Below are 18261 nucleotides of genomic sequence, written 5' to 3' on the forward strand. Positions count from 1 at the left end.
AGACATGCACAAAAAACATTCATGGCAGCATTTTTGTAATAGTTCCATCTCCTTCTCCCCCCAGAACAACACAACTCAGAAGTCCTCTATCAGGTAAGTGGATAAATAAGTTGTGGTGCTTTCACACAACAGACTACTATACAGCAAGGAGACTGAATAAATGAGAATTACACATGAAAACGTGAACAAATCTCATAAACATAAAGTTTCACAAATGAAGTCAGATCCCAAAGAGTATATATTGTGTGACTCCATTTATATGAAGCTTAAAAAACAGGCAAAACATATTGATGGTGATAGAAGTCAGAATGATGATTACCACGGGGGAGAAGGGGGCTCAGGTCTGAGAGGGAGCTTGTGGGTTTCCGGGCTTCTGGTGAATGCTCTGTATCTTGATTTTAGTGAAGAAGTTGCATGGATCTTTTCACCAAGTAAAAATTCATCCAACTGTACACTTATATTTGTATACTTTTCTCCGTGTATATTATACTTCAATAAATTTTTTTTTAAAAAAAGCATTTGAGTGAAAATAAAATGATTTGGAAAAAATCTAACCATGGAAAAAGACTTCAGAACATATGGGTGAATGCAAGAAATTGCAAAATTGGTCCCGACGCAAGATATTGCAATGATGAGAGGCCAATTCTTCAGGCCTTTCTTACAAAAAGTGAAGCCTCTGATATCTTTCTCATTTGCTTTGCCAAGAATTTAATCTCTGGACAGACATGGGAATAAAGCAAAACATGGGCCAGGAGCCAACAAAGGAGGAAAACTTGATGGTAACTTTGGGGACAGCTGACCACGGTGTGTGTATCTGGGGGTTGGTACTGTACTGGGAGGGAAGAGAATTCTGGTCACGTTCTGCGCTAGACTTTAGAGAGAAACGTTCTATAAATCTGGTGAAAGATTGATCTGAGCTCACGGCCAAAGTCTCTGGAAAGAAACATGGCGTTAGATGGGTGGGGGACTCTAGAAAATGTAATTTGGATGAAATGAATGTGAATATGAAGGAAATGCGTAACTGTGCATAGTTCTAATAACAAAGCAAGGACAGCATCTTATGAAAGCTTGACTTCCACAGAGCACCAGTGAGCTCAGATATTCAAAGGGGTTTCACCAATGATGGCAGGGAGGCCATGTCCTCAGAAGTGAAGAGACTTCTAGAATATACCCTGAAAACCTGAAGGCAAGAATGAGTGGAAACTTTAAAAAAAAAAAAACCCCAAAACCAAGAGCAATCCATTTAAAATAGGATTTGCATTGTTCAGGGCAAGTAGATGTACCAGGAAATAATAGGTCCACTCTTTGTGGAAGATCTTGGATTAATTTATGCAATAAATATTTGTTAGGTGTCTTCTACGAGGCTGGTGTGCTGCAAATAGTTGTTGAATGAATCAGTGAATTCAAAGATTATTGACGGCGGTCCCTGCTTCAGTGGACCTCTCTGTGGGTGGTGATACAGACCTATGAGCAGCTGTGTGATGAAGGTGACTGTGGAACCTGACAGAATTGGGGAGGGAGGAGACAGGAAGAGAGTCAGAGAACTCTTCCTGAAGGGAAGAACTTCCTACTCTGTCTTGTTTTAATGAGCCCTGGTTATCTGCCTGGACCCAGTGAGCATTTACGTCAACAACTAGGAAGAAAATATAGATCAGACCACGTGTACACACTGCACTCTCCTCTGGCCAGTCCTCTCTCAGAGAGACCAGGATACTGAAGCAACTCTGGTTACTTAAGTCACGAGGATGCTAAAAGTAGGGACTGTCTTTATCCCCATTTTGCAGATAAGGAAATTGAGGCTTGGAGTGATTTGCCCAAGTTCATACAGCTGGGGAATAGCAGAGCCAGGGCTCATACCGTGTCAGACTCCGGAGTCAGCAACGTTACCATCGCCTTCTCTCGCTTTGGATAGAAAGCTGCTTAGATGCCCTTCAAGGTCTGTCCGACTCTGTGTTTCAGGTGAGGGGTCCCCATCTTCAGAGTTTCTTAGAACTGAGGAGTCTGCTGTTCTGGATTGTTCCCCCTCCTGATCTCAAGAGCGCAATTCTTTAGCTTGGGTTGCAGTGGCCTGAAATCTACCTCTACTTGAAAGCAAGGACCATGTCTGAGTGCCTCGTGACCCTGGTTTAATCAGCAGTAGCGGTGCGCGCTGGCAGAGTCACGCTTTCCACACAGCTGTGCCATTTCTGCCTTGAACCCGCGACGCCTCTGCAGCATCGACTCTTTTTTTTTTTTTTTTTAATTCATTTGGGGCCAATAATATGCTTTGTTGAGAACCAGGCTTTGTAAAATGAAGAAATTAGCTACAATGACATTGCGTGGTCTACATTAATGAGTTGTAACTTGATATCAAGTTCATTATCAAAACAAATTCCCCATTTGCCTGAAGCCCTATGCTCTGTGTTTAGCTGAAAGAAAGCCTCCCCTTTCTTTGTTAAAGCAGGAAAGCAGACGTTCAGAAAATGGCAATTTATGCTGAAAACCCCCGACACACCCTTAACGGAAACTGGGTAAATTGTCGGCCTGTCCTTCACAGCTGGAGACACCTTCATGCTCTTCGGCTTTTGGTTTAAAACATTACCTGGGCTGCTCTGTTATCAATCTTATCTAACGATCTATTTACCTAAAGTAGGCAATTACAGAACGGGCTCCCATTACAATCCAGGGCAGAAGAAAGACCATTAATGGAGCAAGGACTCTGCGGGATTGGGCGCCTTAGCGATTGGTCTGAAAGGCCACCTTCCCTTGGTGTCCTGGGGACCAGGCTGTCTAGGTTTTTCTTTTTCTCTTTTTAAGTAGATGAAATTGTTACAAGAATGAAAGAAGCTAAAAGGAAGCATAGGAAGGGCTGACAAATATGGTTAGGTGTCAGGATACAAAGGGGAGGGGTTGGGGAGAGAGAGCAAGGAAGAGGAGGAAGAGAGAAGGGGGGAGGGAGGGGGGAGGAGACAGAGAGAGGAGAGAGAAGAGGGAGAGAAGAGAGAGGGAGGGAGCAGAGAGAGAGGAGAGAGAAGAGAGAAGAGAGAGGGAGGGAGCAGAGAGAGAGGAGAGAGAAGAGGGAAGAGAGAGGGAGGGAGCAGAGAGAGAGAGGGAGAAGAGGGAAGAGAGAGGGAGGGAGCAGAGAGAGAGGAGAGAGAAGAGGGAAGAGAGAGGGAGGGAGCAGAGAGGAGAGAGAAGAGGGAAGAGAGAGGGAGGGAGCAGAGAGAGAGAGGAGAGAGAAGAGGGAAGAGAGAGGGAGGGAGCAGACAGAGATAGGAAGGGAAGACAGAGAGAGAGCTTTCAAGCACAACTTCCGAACCTGCAGTGAAATAAAAACTCCTTTCTGGGGAGTCACATTTTTGATTTTCCCTGAATCAGGGCTGACTGCTTAGGGGGCATCTGACCTCTGGCCAACATCCCTGCCCCTCCATTAAGGCCTGGACCTTGGATTACATTCAGGTCCTTTAGGTGCCAGAAGTGGCTATCTTCCTTTCACAGGCGGACAAGGAGCAATGGAGTTCAGTTTCCTTTCAAGTCAATTTGCAGTAGGATCCTGTTCTATCATCAGAAAGGAAGAAAAGCGACACTATGGTTTGTGAGTAACCGGAGACGGCTGCATTTGATGTGACTTCTGTGTTTGGTGTGACATCCTCCCCCAGAATGCTCCCGTAACTTCTGATGAGCTCTGAAAGGCTTCGGCCCCAGGAGGATGCAGGCTGTAGGAACGTGGTCTGGAACTGAATTTGGAGGCTTGAGAATGAAGCCAAGCGTGTGTCCCAGCTAATAGCAGCAGCTCTGGGCATTGTGCAGAAGGGAAAAAACCCGTCCTTGGGACCACGCTGGCTTGGTTTTGAGTCTTGGTTTCTCCATCACACAAGTCACCTTTTGTTTCTGAGCCTCAGTTTTCTTATCTGCAAAATGGAGGTGACAGCACCTTCCTCACAGGGTCATCGTAAGGCCTCAGGACAATGTTCGTGAATCACCTGGAGCATCATTAACCCTCAGTAAATGGTAGGAAAATAGCATAACAAGATAGACCAACAGGTACGATAGTGTAGACTGAGGAGCCAAGATACCGCTGGCATCAGACTCCAGAGGGAAGTGAGAAAGACTACCTTGAAGGAGTCTTCGAGGCAGCTGTAGGAGAACGGGTCCCTCGATTCTTATCCACTCTGAGAATATAGACACAGAGGCTGGGCAGGGAGAGAGGGATTTGTGACTGGTTTCTTCGACAACGGCTGCTAGGATGCTTTGAGTCCTGACCCCAAAGGGAGGAGCACACTTCCTCCTTCACTTCACACCGGATGACAGAGAGGCCTCCATGGGACTGTTGAAGAGCTTCAGATGTGACCCCTGAAGATGGGGGTCTGGCGGGTTGGTCTCTGACACCCTCCTGGAAAATCCAGAGCACAGAGGCAGGCTGGGGAGTGCTCCACTCCTGGGGCGGGGTGGAGAGATGGACAGTGGCGGAGCTGGGTTGGGAAGTGGTGCTGTCTTCAGTGGAGTGTCAAAGGTGTGTGAAATCTGGGGACCAGAGGTGACACCCAAAGCAAGAATGTCAGCCTGGGATTCAGCCCTCAATAGCTCCCACCAGAGGCCTGGGAGACCCCAATGAAGAGAGTCTGGGCAGGGTGGACTGCTGGTAAACCAGAATCTGAGAGGCATACATAGCAGATAGACAATATGTAAAGAGCTGGAATCGATCAGTAGAGAACTTTCAAAGAGTCAACAAAAGTGCCTACAGGAGAAGGAGCCAGCTTTGGACATCAGGGAGAACAGCGACATCTTATCACAGTACCAGTAAGAACTCTCCTGTGGCCCCTATTTTCCCTTCCAACCAATGCAGTTGGAAACCTATGGAGGGGGGCGATCTCCATGAGGAAAGAAACGGGCATGCCCCACACTTCCCCTTGGTGGCACCTGAAGCCATCTTTAACAGGCAGGAGGAGGAGTGTAGTCTTCTCCTTGAGGGAAGGTTGAAGTGTTGCTTAATATATTAATATGTTGAATCAATGCTTTTAATTTCGGATCATGACCGTGTCTTGTGAGTTAAAGGGACTGCAAGACTGGCTACTACCCAAGGGCGAGCAGAAAAGGCACTGGATACATTGTTTTTATGCCCAGGTTGAAGAAAGCCTTTCCCCACTGAAAATATTTGAAGGGAGCAGTGAGAGAAGGAAAACTTGTGTTTTCATTAGATCCCAGGCTTCACTCAGTGAACAGGTTACTTCCGTGATTACTGACATTACAAAAGGTAGGACAGAGGCTTCGTGAGGTTTTTGGCAGCGGGCTGGAGAGTCCTGTGGAATGTGTGCCAGTTGCTGACTTCAGGGACCCCTAGGGTGAGTGGAGTATCCTTGAAACACTCCTTGGACCTTGGTCTTGATGGGTGAGGACAAGCCGGAAGTGCATAGCTTGTGGGATGCAGTCAATATTTTCTCTAACCCCCAAAGCCCCTCCAAGTAGTTGCTTTTTCTTCTTTATGCTCTCCTTTGGAGAGTGGGGACATATTTTCTATCAATCCACCCACTCCCAGAAAAGCCAGGCTTCCTTTGTTAAGTAATACATAATGGTTAAAAATGAGAAGTCTGCAGGCTGACCCAACTCGGGTTCGAATGCCAGATGGTCCACTACCTAGCCGTCAGACTCTGATCAAGTTATTTAACCTCTCTTAGCCTCAGTTTCCTCACCTGCAAAATGGGGTTAACAGTGCCTACCTCTTGGCATTGAAGAGTGGATGGAAGTGGATAATTCACATAGGGCTTTGGCATGGCACACAGTAAGTACTCAACCCATAGTATCAGTGATTTCTATTATCATCATCATGACTACACAATGTGCCATTTATTTAATGTTAAAACATTGACCTCTTTTTAAATCTCATGGAGGATACAAAAGCTTGCTTCGTTTTTCTATCCTCGGACAAACTTGGGAGAATGATGATTCACGAGGAGAAGGATTTTTTTCTCAATACTATACTATCTATCTTTGACCAAAAAACCCTGATATTGGCATTACACACTACAGAACACGGGGGTGGTTGCGATGTACATAGAGCACCAAAAGGTGGAATAATGCTAATAACAAATCAACCTCAGTTATTATTCTGGACCCAGTTTTTACGGACATTATCTTGAATCTTCACAAGATTCAGTTACAGGTGAGAAAATTCAGCGTCAGAGAGGTGAAGCAGACAGCCTAAGATCGCAGAGAAGGCAAGCAGCAGCAGAACGAGGACTCAAACTCTGGAATGGATCCGTGGCCCGGGAGCTAAGTCAACTAGCCCTGACATGAGTTTGTCTGGTCCGCCAAGGTAACTCAAGAATTACTCTTTATTGAGACAATGTATATCTCAAGCTCCAGAGCTGCAGAAATACAGGACAAGGAGGGTTATTTATTGGTTTGAGGCAGGGAGGGAAAAGGTGAAGAGGTTCCTTAAAGAGTCGTCCATGCTGCCTGCTCTAGCTCCCATGGACCCTGCAGAATGTTCCCTCACTCCCAGCATTTTTCCATCCCCTGTGAGGATGCCAGATTCATGTTCTCTCAAATTTCTTGGTACCTGTCAACAAGCTTTGCTTCCCGAGTTTTGAAAAGCCTCTTTTAAAATGTCTAAAAATATCAAAGAAGCAGTTTGATTAGTAAAAGATAGGATCAGCTAATAAGCAATAGCAACACAGGCGAGAGTCATGTGCTAATTGCCTTTTGGGCATTTTTTTCAAGGGCTCTTGGAAATGCAACATTTCAGTCGTGTTACCCTTTTGGCTGCCGTTTCCTGAATGCATAAAAAATGATCAGCGTGAGAGTCATCATCTCCGGAAATGTCAGTATTTAAATGCTTTAATGCTTGATATTTGGGAGCCAATGGCTTTGATTTCTAAGTGCAAAGATGAAGAGATAGCATTTAATAAGCACTTACTATGTGCCAGGGGCTTTTCTTAGCCTTGCCTCATTGATCCTCTCAACAACTCTACAAGACAGGGAGTGTTATTATTTTTATATGCGAGATAAAGAAACTGAGGCACAGAGTGTAACTTGTCCAAAGTCACACACATAGCAAGTATTAGGATGGTATCCATATTTATGGAGCACCCAGCATGTGCGGGGGATACACCTGTGAACAAAACATCTGTGGCTCTTGTCCAAATGGAATTTATAGTTACCTGAGGGATGCTTTGCCTCGCTCAGCACGTGGAGCTATCCTTGGTCCTGAGAATAGAGACTAGAGAGAATATTGCATGTCTAGCCAGTGCCAGGCACGGTGCTAGGCTCTGGGGATAGAATTGTGAACAAGGCATGGTCTGTTCTCCAAGGAGCTCCAAGTCTAATGGTGGGATCAGACAAATAAACAGGCAATTATGATGCAGGGTATTTTTTTTGTAAAAAATAAAAAATTCAGTAGGTCAGAGCTTGGATTTAGAGGGAATCTATTTAACTAGATATTTACCCAAATTATTCAACCCAATTAAGTTGTTTACAATTCTCAACATCTCAGCCACACAAAACCCAGAACTCTTCATTCCCATTAGCTGGACCTGTCTTCCTCTCTGTTTTATCTAGCAGATCTTGTCGGTATATTGACCCAGACTCAAAATATGCCTTTCTTAAAAATGTGACTCTAATTAGAAATGGCTTATAAATCTTCATTAAAATGAGCATTGTTTAGAAAGATGAGTCTAAGCCACATACAGTTTCCCCCACCCCATTCTTTGCTGTGTTTCTCTTCTGGAAAAGCTCGCTAGCACATTTAGCAAGAGCTCAAGAAAATGCAAATGTCCTTGTCTGTGGTCATGGGCACAGTCATATTCTTGTTTGCATTGCCTCCAGTTAAAATTGGCACTTTCCTTTTTCTGACAGAGACTTTTGAAAATACTCTTTAAAGATCGCACCAACAGATGCCCCTTTTGGAGAGGTATCGTCTACTGCCCTTTCCTACTGCAGTCAACTGCTGATCTTAAGAGCACAGGATCTCTCTGGTTAGTTAGTCCTGGATTCAGGTCCCAACTCCACCGCCTGCTTATCTGGGTCTCTCTGGGCAAGTTACAAAAACTTTCCAAGCCTCAGCCTTCTTTTCTCTGCAAACACAGGTAAAGATAGCACCTGCCCCATGGGATTCAGGAGTTAATTTTAATAATATATGCAAGGCACCTGATGCAGAATAGATGCTCAATAAGTGGGAGCCATTATTTGCTCTCTAGAGTCGCATGGTAAGGAGAGAGCCCAAAATTGCCAGGTTAGATTTCCTGGTTCTGCAGATGAACATGAAGAAATCAGAGAGGTTAAGTGATTTGTTCAAAGTCATACAGCTAGGTAGTGAGAGAGCTGGGATTAGAACTCAGCCTCCTCATTGTAGGCGAGGGCCATGTCTACCCCACCACTGTTCAGAGCTCTGGAAACATCTTGCCATGGAAAACTAGGCAAAGAGAAGTGACAGAGAGAGAGAGAGAGTGAGAGAAGAGAATGTTCTAGAAAGAGGAAGAAGGTGGAAGGCATGGCATATCCAAAAACAAGTTTGGCTTATGAGTAGGGACCAAGTAATTAGAGATGAGGCTAGAAAAGTTGGAAGGGACCAGAGCCTTTAAAACCTGATTAAAGATATTAGTCTTCATTTTGAGGGCAATGGAGGGCCATTTAATTGTTCTAACCAGGAGAATGACAATATCCTATTTGCATTGAAAGAAAATGGATTGGAAGAAGGTCAGATTGAAGGTAAAGAGGGCAGTTAGGGGACGGTGGAATTGTCCAGGCTAGAGACCACGGTACCCTGGACCAGGCAGTGACCTTGGGGAAGGAGGCAGTGTCCACAGCACACCTGCCCCGAGGCAGTTGACTGGACATAAGGGATGATGGAGAGGGAGAGATCAAAGACAAAGCTTGGGTTTCTGCCTGAACAACTGGGGACACGATGGCATCATTTGTTTAAATGGGGAATGTTTCACCATCAGATAAGCACTCAACTGGGGAAAAGTATTCAGGACTCTAGCAGTCCTCTGCTGCCATGGTTCTCAACTGGGGATGATTTTGACCCCTAAGGGACATTTGGCAATCTCTGAACACATTTTTGGTTGTCACCACTGGCAGTGCTATAGCATCTAATGGATAGAGACCAGAGATGCCGCTCAACATCCTACGATGCACAGAACAGCCTATCAGCCCCAAATGTCAATAGTACCAAGGTTGAGAAACCCTACTCTGCTGCAATTCAAAGCCTTGAAAGAAGTAACACATTAGAGCTTTCCGGTTATTGAAAGTTTCAGTGGGAATTCATGAAGTAGAGTCCTCCCTAATTTGACAACCCCTGGAATGGGAACTTGAGTAACGTCATGTACGGTTAGGGAGAATATGGAAAGATTTATCTCCTGGAGCTCTGTAGGAGGGCATTTTGTTGAACAAGGTACAAAGAAAGAACTTGTTCCTTGGGGGAGAGTGGTGATACATCACCCCACCCAACGTATTAGAAAATAAGTTCTGGCTTTGGTTCAGTATCCCATTGGTATGAGACAAATCTACATCCAGCCAACATTGAGGATTCAGATCAGATGGCTTCACTGCACATTTCTTCTCACGGTAAAGCTTGTTTCTATCTCCTTATATATATTTTATATATTTTTTGCCTTTCTTTTCTCTCTGTTTTTTTTTTTGCTGAGGAAGATTTGCCCTGAGCTAACATCTGTGCCAGTCTTCCTCTGTTTTGTATGTGGGTCGCCACCACAGCATGGCTGATGAGTGGTGTAGGTCCCTACCCAGGATCTGAACCGGGGAACCCAGGCCACTGAAACAGAGTGCGCTGGACTTAACCACTAGGCCATGGGGCCAGCCCCTTTTTTCCCTTTCTTTTTGGTACTTCTTGTCATCTTGATTCAAGGTTATTCAGGAATTTTCTCTCCAACAGGATTGTGGGTTCCTTGAGAGAAGGTCCCTGACCTGATGCAGCTTAGTGTCCTGAAAACATCTGTCATGGTAGGTGTTAAACTTACATCTCAGAAGGTGACCCTGACTGTGTATCAGGCTACAATGGGGCATGTTCTCTGTCCTTTCTGCGCCTGAGTTACAGCTCACCATGGACCCCTCAAAGCCCCTGATAATGCTGACTCCATCCCAGAAACTATCCCAGCTGTGTAATCTTCCCACTTTGTGAAATCCAGAAAACCCCGAGGCGCTTCCAGGCCGGCTTGCAAACTGATCGCCAGACGAGGCTAATTTTCGAGTTATTAAATAAAACTACCAATTGCATAAATTCCAATTTAGACTGAAATACATTAGATCAAAATTGAGCCCCGCAAGAAATTTTCTCATCAGAGTTTGAAAACAGGAATTTAGAAGGGAAAAATGCCACCGTCTCATGATAGAAGGTATCCCATTACCGGTGATTATGATTTTGAATTTAGCTGTCAAAAAGATCTCCGAGCAAAATATGTTGGTTTGTTCAGTCCAAGAAAGGTTTAATTGGCTTCTGTCAGATTTCATGTAAATGCTACTTGCCACTGAACCCCACGTGGATTCTGCAGCTTTTGGATTTAACAGCTGACGGCTGAGTCTTTGGAGGCTGTGGGCATGCTGAAAAAGGGGGTCTGGAGTAGGTCTCTTTTCATAGTTGTGCAAAGGTTTGTCTGACCAGAATTTCTTCAAGCCCCTCCAAAGGGTGGAAACAGATGAGGCCGTGATAAAGATGGCACACATTCCACCGTCTCAGCTCCCTCTTCATGTTATTTCCTGTAAGTATATTTTCCATAGTTTCCAGAAGGGTGTCCCATGTGATTGTCTTTTTCACTTTTGTATCCCCAACACCTAGAATCATGCTTGGCACATCCTCGGAGCTCAGTAAATATTAGTTGAATGAATGAATGTTCCCACTGGCAGCTCCATTCTTCCCTGGCTCCCCCAGCCCTCTGATGGATACTGCGTTGTTTTTAAAAGTACAATGGGGCCAAGTGCCCTTGAGATTTCTCAGCAGTTGCCGTGGAGGGTGGGGAAAGTGTCTTTTTTTTTAGGTTACTCTCTGTGGGTATGTTGCTTGGGACTCCCAATGTCTGAGTTTTTGAGAAATCATCTGTGCCAGTCACTGCTGATTAGTCAATTCAACACCCAACTCCAATACCTTCACCTCTCCCTTGCCCCTTTTTTCCATACTTGTGTTAGATATACACTTTCTTGGCCATTCTTGCAGTTAGAAAAGGCAGTTGTGGCAAATGAGACATAAGAGAAAATATGCTGGGAAGGTTCCTGGAAAGCCTTTGTTTGCCTCATAAAAGAGACAAATGTAGGTCTTATTCTCCACTTTTTCCTCTTTCTGCTGGAATGTGAATGTGATGCCTGGAGCTGGGGCAGCCATTCTGTGGTCACAAGGGAAAAGGACCTGCCAGTCCTAACACTGGTGAGCTCTTGAACCAATGCAAGCAGGCATCCATCTCCAGATTTCTTATGTTAGAAAAATAAATTCGTATTTGTTTATGTCACTGCTGTTCAGTTTTTCTCTTACTCGCAGCCAAAAGTGATCCTAATTGACACACAAGGTTTTCCTTTTTTCTCACTTCCTTCCTGTTCTCCATGGGATCCAAACATGAACAATGGGACTGAACTGAGAGTGAAAACCAAGGGTCTCAAATCATGCTCAGGGGCACCCTGTTTTCTACAACTAAGGTTTTTAACTGGGTCAAGCATTTCTGCCATTTCTCTCTCCTACAAGGTAAATATACTCTCACATCAGTTCTAAAAAAATATCCCTAGACCCACCTCTTCCCTTCTACTATTAAGCTGGGGCTTGGCCTCACTAATGATGGACCCTACTCTGTGACTTTAGAGTCAACACTTAGCTTCCCCAGACTTCATATCTGGGCTGACCACATCTTCAAAATAGTGATGGTGGTGCTCATGTCCAGTCAGAGAAGAGAAAGGAGCACGAGGAGTAATAATAACCACTGTCATCACTTATTGCGGGTTAACTGGGTACCGAGATTGTGCTCAGTATTTCATATGCACAATTTTATTTAATTCTTCCAAAACATCTATGCAGTAGACCCTATTATTATTCAACCCATTTCACAGAACGTCATATTAGAGAGTGTCAGAGAAAGGATTTGAGCCCGCTTTGTCTGACCTCAAGACAGAGACTCCTACCCAGTCACTAAGCTTATAGCATATCAACTAGACTCTTTGATGTGTTTCTTCTATCGCCCCTTCCCCCGCCCTCGCCTCCCCATGCTGAGCAGCTGCCTCTTTGCAGATGAGACAAAGAGCTTGCTCCTTTTCATCCAGCATAAAGAGAGTGCCTATCACTCTTCCTGTGTCAGAAGGTAATGAACACGCGCTTTCCCCCCATGCAGCCTGATTTACGGTGGAGGGGAGCCCACCGTCACATGCGCCTGCAATTAGACCCAGCAAGATTCACCAAGGCAAGCAGTACAGTCCAGAGCGCCAGAGCATAAAGGAAAAAACAAAAACAGAACAACAACTCGAATTCTGCAATTGTCTCATGAGGTAGCAATGGAGCCAGAAGAATCTCTAGGAGAGAGAAAAGCACTCATTGCTTTTTCCCTGGCCTAAGTCACAGAGGGATGAAAAATGAAGGTGTGGCTGTCTGGAATTCCTCAGAAGTGAATCACAAGTGGTCGTTAGATCTTTTATTTTATTCTTTTTCAAGGTAATCAGTGATTCAGTGCAGGGGGCATGGTCTCGGTGATTAGAGGCCAGAGAAATAGCCCAGCAAGGAGCTCACTTCGAACAAAAACCAGTGACTCACCACTTGAGTCTTCAGGCCACAATTTCTCCTGTCTGGACAAGGAGGAAAATCATTTCATGTTTGCGGTGGAAATGTATTGTGCTGGGAGTCAAGGCTTCTCTCGTTGGAGGGAACATTTCTAAAATATGTTGGTTCTCCTTTTTTGATTCCAGGCAGCCCGACTGGGTGTACAATGGGCTGAACTTCTGAAACTGTCTCTGAGCATCCCCATTCCATCCACAGGGGTGGCGGCTGGGAGTGGAGATGCTCAGGCCAAGGTCTTCTCCACACCTGGATTCTGCCTGGTTTGCCGCCTTCTCTCTGCACCTGCAAACTCACGTCTTGGCAGAGAACTAGATCCTGAGACTCTTCAAGCTTCAATCTACCCAAGTGCAAAAGGAGGTTAGTAACAACACCTCTATCACAGAGTCAATAAAAGGATTAAACAACAGTGTGATAACGGCTAACGTTTCCTAGTGTTTACTCTGTGCTAGGCTCTATGCTGAGAGCTTTACCCATCTTAACTCCTCTAATACCCACAACAACCCTATGAGAGAGGAACATTTTTAGCTGTATTCCATCCATACTAAGATGTACATTTTCACATCTCTGAAACTGGGGCACATCTCATAATGGAAACAGGTCATAGTTTAATCAGTAGCATTTTCTTTCTTAGTGGAAAAAAATTGTGACGCATCTTGAAATGGAAGGCTTCTTAGACAAAATATGGTGTGCCCGTTTCACAGATGAGGAAACTGAGGCACAGAGAGGAACTGATTTGCTCGAGGCCTCACACCCAGTTAAGTGGCAGAATTGGGGTTCGAACCCACATAGTTTACTGAAGAATCCGCTCTTTTAATCACTAAGCCAGAATATGAGCGGAACACCCAGTATGATTCCCAGCTCTCAGGATCTGCTCCAATTAGGGACGCTTCCTCTCTCTCTCTGGGTTTTTAATGACAGCGAGGTAGAAACTTCGGGCACCCAGAGACAGAGCTTGTATAAACGATTCCATAGCTCTACAGTTTTTGCCAAACGCCATTTCTACATTTCCATTCTAGAACACGGAGGGGAGTGCACTAAGTACCCTTCTTCTTTTAGCCTTTTCCAACAAAGAAAATGAGGGTGCATGGTATCTATACATGCTCTGCTCCCTCCCTCCCCCGTGGCTAATGCAATGATGCTTCTCTTTTGCTTTCTCCGGAAATAAAGGGAAAAAGAACTCCCTAAACAGATTAGGGAGCCCGACATAGGGCGAGCTAGAAAGTTTCTTCAACAAAAGATGTTCAAGCAGAGGATTTGCATGTATTATTCATATTCCTTCTGTTGAAAAAAACTACAGGAAGATGTTGTACCAGGCAGGGTGCCATTGTAACATTAGTTACAATATAGCAACTTCCATCCCTGTGAGAAGGAGAACGACTGGGTTCAGAGGGCTTCAGGACGCATTCGGGGCTTTCCCCGGGGGTCGCCCATTACCCCAGCGCACAGTGGACTCAGGGTAAGTGGTATTGCCTTGGAGCCCAGCGACGCCTCACCTTCCTCCTCTGGGAAGCCAGATTTTCCCTCAGATCAGTTCCCACTGGACACTTGCCTGGCTGTCTGGTATTTATTATTCTCTTTTTATGCATCATTCCCCCCTCCCCAAAACAAACCTGAAAATGATCTGAAGCTAGAGATTGTGCCTCAAGCCTTCTTTTAGTATCCCCCGCGTCACGTGTTAACCACTGTCACTGCTTGATTAGCATGGCGAGGCAGACAGGGCTTGACCTCCGGAGCCAGACAGATACGAGTTCAAATCCCTGCTCTGTTCCTTGCCAGCTGAGTGTCCTTGGGGAAGGGACCTCTCCTTGCTGAACCTCAGTGTTGCCGTCTATCTCAAGAGGAGGTGACAGTTCACACCTTGAGGTGTTGTAAATGGTTCTGAAATATCACCTGTAAAGACTTCAGCTCAGAACCCAGCACGTGATGAGTACTTGATACCTGCCAGTTATCGTCGTTATTATCATCACTGCGATTATTATTGGTTTAATTTACACCACAAGTTGATATTAATCCCTGCATCTTTTCTTGTGGCTTGTCACTTTCTGATTAGCCTGGTTTAGGTTGATCAACGCTTTACGGTAGCTCTAAAAAGTTGAAATTTCTAAAGGCACAATCCTTCAGGTGTGAACCAGGGACACCCTGAGGTTTTCATGATTTCCTGGAAAGTGGGGTGAGGGCAGCAGGATCCCAATGAGTCTTTTGTGCCTGGGGTCTTATTTCCCTGGAAGCCTTCTTTCCTTCTCTTGACTTCCCTGGAAGCCACCTTCCCATCATCCCAACCTCTGTATCTTCCTCTACTTTCTTCCTTTCTATCCCAGGATGGAAAACTCTGTTGCGTTTACTTGGGTACATGGCTTCTTTCCTCCCCAAATCCGACACACAGACAAAGACACACACACACACGAGTCTGAATTAGCTGTCGCTTCTCTGTGTTCCCACAACACCCAATGATACTTCCCCAGCACATTCATCACCCTGCATTGTAATTATCTATTTCTTACCTCGTTCCCTCCTGATCCAAAACATACACGCTATAGATGGTGAAATTTTGAAAGGCAGGTCTCATTTGTTACAAGAGCAGGTGTTTAGTACATAACAGGACTTCCATAATGTGCTAAATGAATAACAATATAACTAAAATCTAGGGAGTGCTCACGTGTGTCAAGAACTATTCTAGGATCTTGGTACGAATCATTTAATGCTCTCAGCCATCCCATGAGGAGGCACTCTGGTGTGCCCATTTTACAGCTGGCAATACTGAAGCAGAGCAATTCCAGAACTTGTCCAAGGTCATAGGGCTGCCAAGAGATGGACGCAGGGTTGAAACCCAGGCTATTTGGGTCCACCACCCATGCTCTCACACTCACCTCTGCTTCCGAACAGTCCACCTCACTCTTCATCCGTCCCTCCTTCCCTTCCCCCACTGCTATGCTGGCAAGTTCAATCTCAGAGGGGGCTGCTCTGGATGGAACCCACATCTGTGTAGCATTTTGAGGTGATAGGAGACACATGAAGACTGCATCTTGCAGAGTGAGCTCGCTAAGAGGGCTGAGCAATGAGGGATGCATAAAGATGTGTTAATCCTTAGAAAACAGAAGCTCACAAACACTTCGGACTACCACGGAATCATGGGTGAGGCGTAAGCTCTCTTTTGTGCATTGACTCCCCCCTCGTCCTTCCTGGGCCAGGACTCTGAGCCATCTGTGGGCGGACACAGTGGGCCGGTGCCGCCTCTGACCCTCTCTCCCACTCACTGCTCGCCTACCTTGGCCAATCAGTGGTGCTATAGGGGCTAGGGGCTACAATAACAAAGACACACTTAGCAATGACATAATTGGCCTACCCAGTTATGATTATTTAAGAACAGAAACTCTTGACTCCAGTCATTAAATACATACCAATGATTTTTTTCTCTTTCAAATCAACAACAGTATTTCATGTTGTATATACACACTATGAAGTGTTCACACCACGCTAAACAATTTCCATATCTTTCTTCACTTAGTCCTCACACTGTTTCTGCCTAGCTGACGCTCCTGTTCTCACTCCGCAGACATGAGGGAATGAAGACTCAGGGATGCTAAGCAACTTGTCTAACGTCAATCACTGGTGCGTAGCAAAGTCAGACTCCAAAACCAAAAGTGTGACACTCTGCTGTTTCTGTGTAAGAGAGAGACTGTGCACGTACCCTGAGCCCAGAGGATCTCTGAAAATAATTTTGGCGACAGCAAACCTACAATTCATCTTAATTTTGTTCTGGTGGTCTACAGTGTCACTGCCGATTTATTCCATCATTTTGGAATTACTGGCTAATAGGGTGGCCCAGCTCACCGTTCTGGCTGGCATTTTCATTCTTTACGAGAAACTAACCACTGATAGCAAAAGGGATGTGTCTCGACAATTTAATTACATCATGACTCTTCTCTTTCCCTGTTCCTTGTTGGTCTGGAAGCTAATTCCTGCTTCACCTGATCTGGAAAACATGATTGGTTTCAGCCGAGAGAGGAGACTTACCGGTGTTAGATGGTCTGAGGCAAAAAACGGCCAGAGGCCACCCAAGTTGGAGGAACTCTGAATCTTCTTGGTGGCCGGTATCTTGGTCATCTTGGAAACCCTTCAGTCTTAGCCGGTGTTCCCAAGGGAAGGGGTTTTCCGGATTCTTCTACTTCAGCAGCCACTGGTGTGAGAGGCACCAATTTCTCCCTGTCTCCCAAGTGCCAATTACACAGACTCCAAAGAGGTCTCTGGCCCAGGAGTAATGGGAAAGCAACTCATCAGGGTTTCCCACCAACAGGATAAGGAGGTCCGGATGGGGTGGAATCAGGTAAGCCTGAAGTTATTCATTTTTCAGAAAGTTAGAAACTTTTATGAGCTTTCCCCTCTTTGGAAGAGGATATCTTCCTCATCTATAAACAAAAATAAAATACGAACTGAAAAAATAGAACTCCACGGATAAAATATGAGGGGGGCCCATGGACGGGCCCCCAGATCCTCATCCTAAGGCGATCCCAGCTTGAGGCTCAGGTTCCCCCTGAGAGGGAGCGACAGCAGCAGCTAACTGTCAGGCTGGGGCCCACTCGGTTGCCTGGCAACGAGACGCCATGGGAGGCTTCCTCATTGGCTGGGATTGGTGGGGGCGGGGTCGCGAACTCCGCGAGGTTGCTCGGATGGAGGCTGGGAGCAGGCAGCTGGCCAGGGAACCACATTCTCCGAACTCTGGTTTTTCCTCTCAGGCTTGAGGACCTCAACCATTTCCGCCTAACTACAAGACACTTCTTCCTTTCAAACTCTGCTCTGTCCTGCCATTAACCCACTAGTCATTTCTTGTGTCTTGGGTTGGGTAGCTCAATGTGTGCCTTTTGCCCAGCAATTATCTTAACCTGAGACACTTATTTCTCTCCTTTTTCCCTCTGACGAACTCCTACTCCTCCTTCAAAGCCTACACACACACACACACACACACACACATATGTATGTATATGTGTGTGATATTTATTGACTGCTTAGAATGTGCTAGATATGGCTCTAAGTGTTGTCCACATATTAACTCAATCCTGAATCCTTACAGAATGTCTTTAAGGAGGGTATTTTATGACCCTATTTTACAGACTAGGAAACTGACACACCGAGAGATTGAATGACGTGCTTAAGGTCACACAGAAAGTGCCTGAGCTGGGATTCAAAGCCAGACCTGTTTGATTCTAGAACCCACACTCTTCCCCACTAAGCTGCATGACCTGGGATAAGATGCCGAACTTTGCTGAGCCTTGGTTTCCAAATGTTTAAAATGGGGAAAATAACTACCACAGGTTGTCAAAGATTGAAACAGACAATGTATGTAAAGGCTGAGCACATGAGAAGTCCTAGTTAAGTGGCAAGGATTATTATTATTTCCTGACACCCCATCCCCAGGAAGAATTAGTCTTTCTTACAGTGTGGTGTTCATTTCATGGCAGATATTACTACTAACCAATATTTATTGATCACCTGTGCTGTGCCAGGTGCTCTCCTAAGCACTTTAC

General features: G+C 45.3%; 1 protein-coding gene across 4 annotated transcripts in view; it reads right to left on the reverse strand.

Annotated features, from left to right (window-relative positions):
• CCDC60 (coiled-coil domain containing 60) overlaps positions 1-17355 on the reverse strand; it is a 157917-nt gene extending 140562 nt beyond the window's left edge. For 2 of the 4 annotated variants that reach the window (XM_070627124.1, XM_070627123.1), the window contains exon 1: positions 16754-17329. In XM_070627124.1, the coding sequence (XP_070483225.1) occupies positions 16754-16843 (90 nt within the window). In that variant the 5' untranslated portion in view covers positions 16844-17329. Of the gene's footprint in view, positions 1-16753 lie in introns of all 4 variants that reach the window. The other 2 variants (XM_070627121.1, XM_070627122.1) reach the window with 2 other exon arrangements.
• Between the last annotated feature and the right edge of the window lie 906 nt (positions 17356-18261).

The sequence above is a fragment of the Equus przewalskii genome, chromosome 7 (genome assembly GCF_037783145.1).
Source record: "Equus przewalskii isolate Varuska chromosome 7, EquPr2, whole genome shotgun sequence".
In the NCBI taxonomy this organism is placed as follows: Eukaryota; Metazoa; Chordata; class Mammalia; order Perissodactyla; family Equidae; genus Equus; species Equus przewalskii.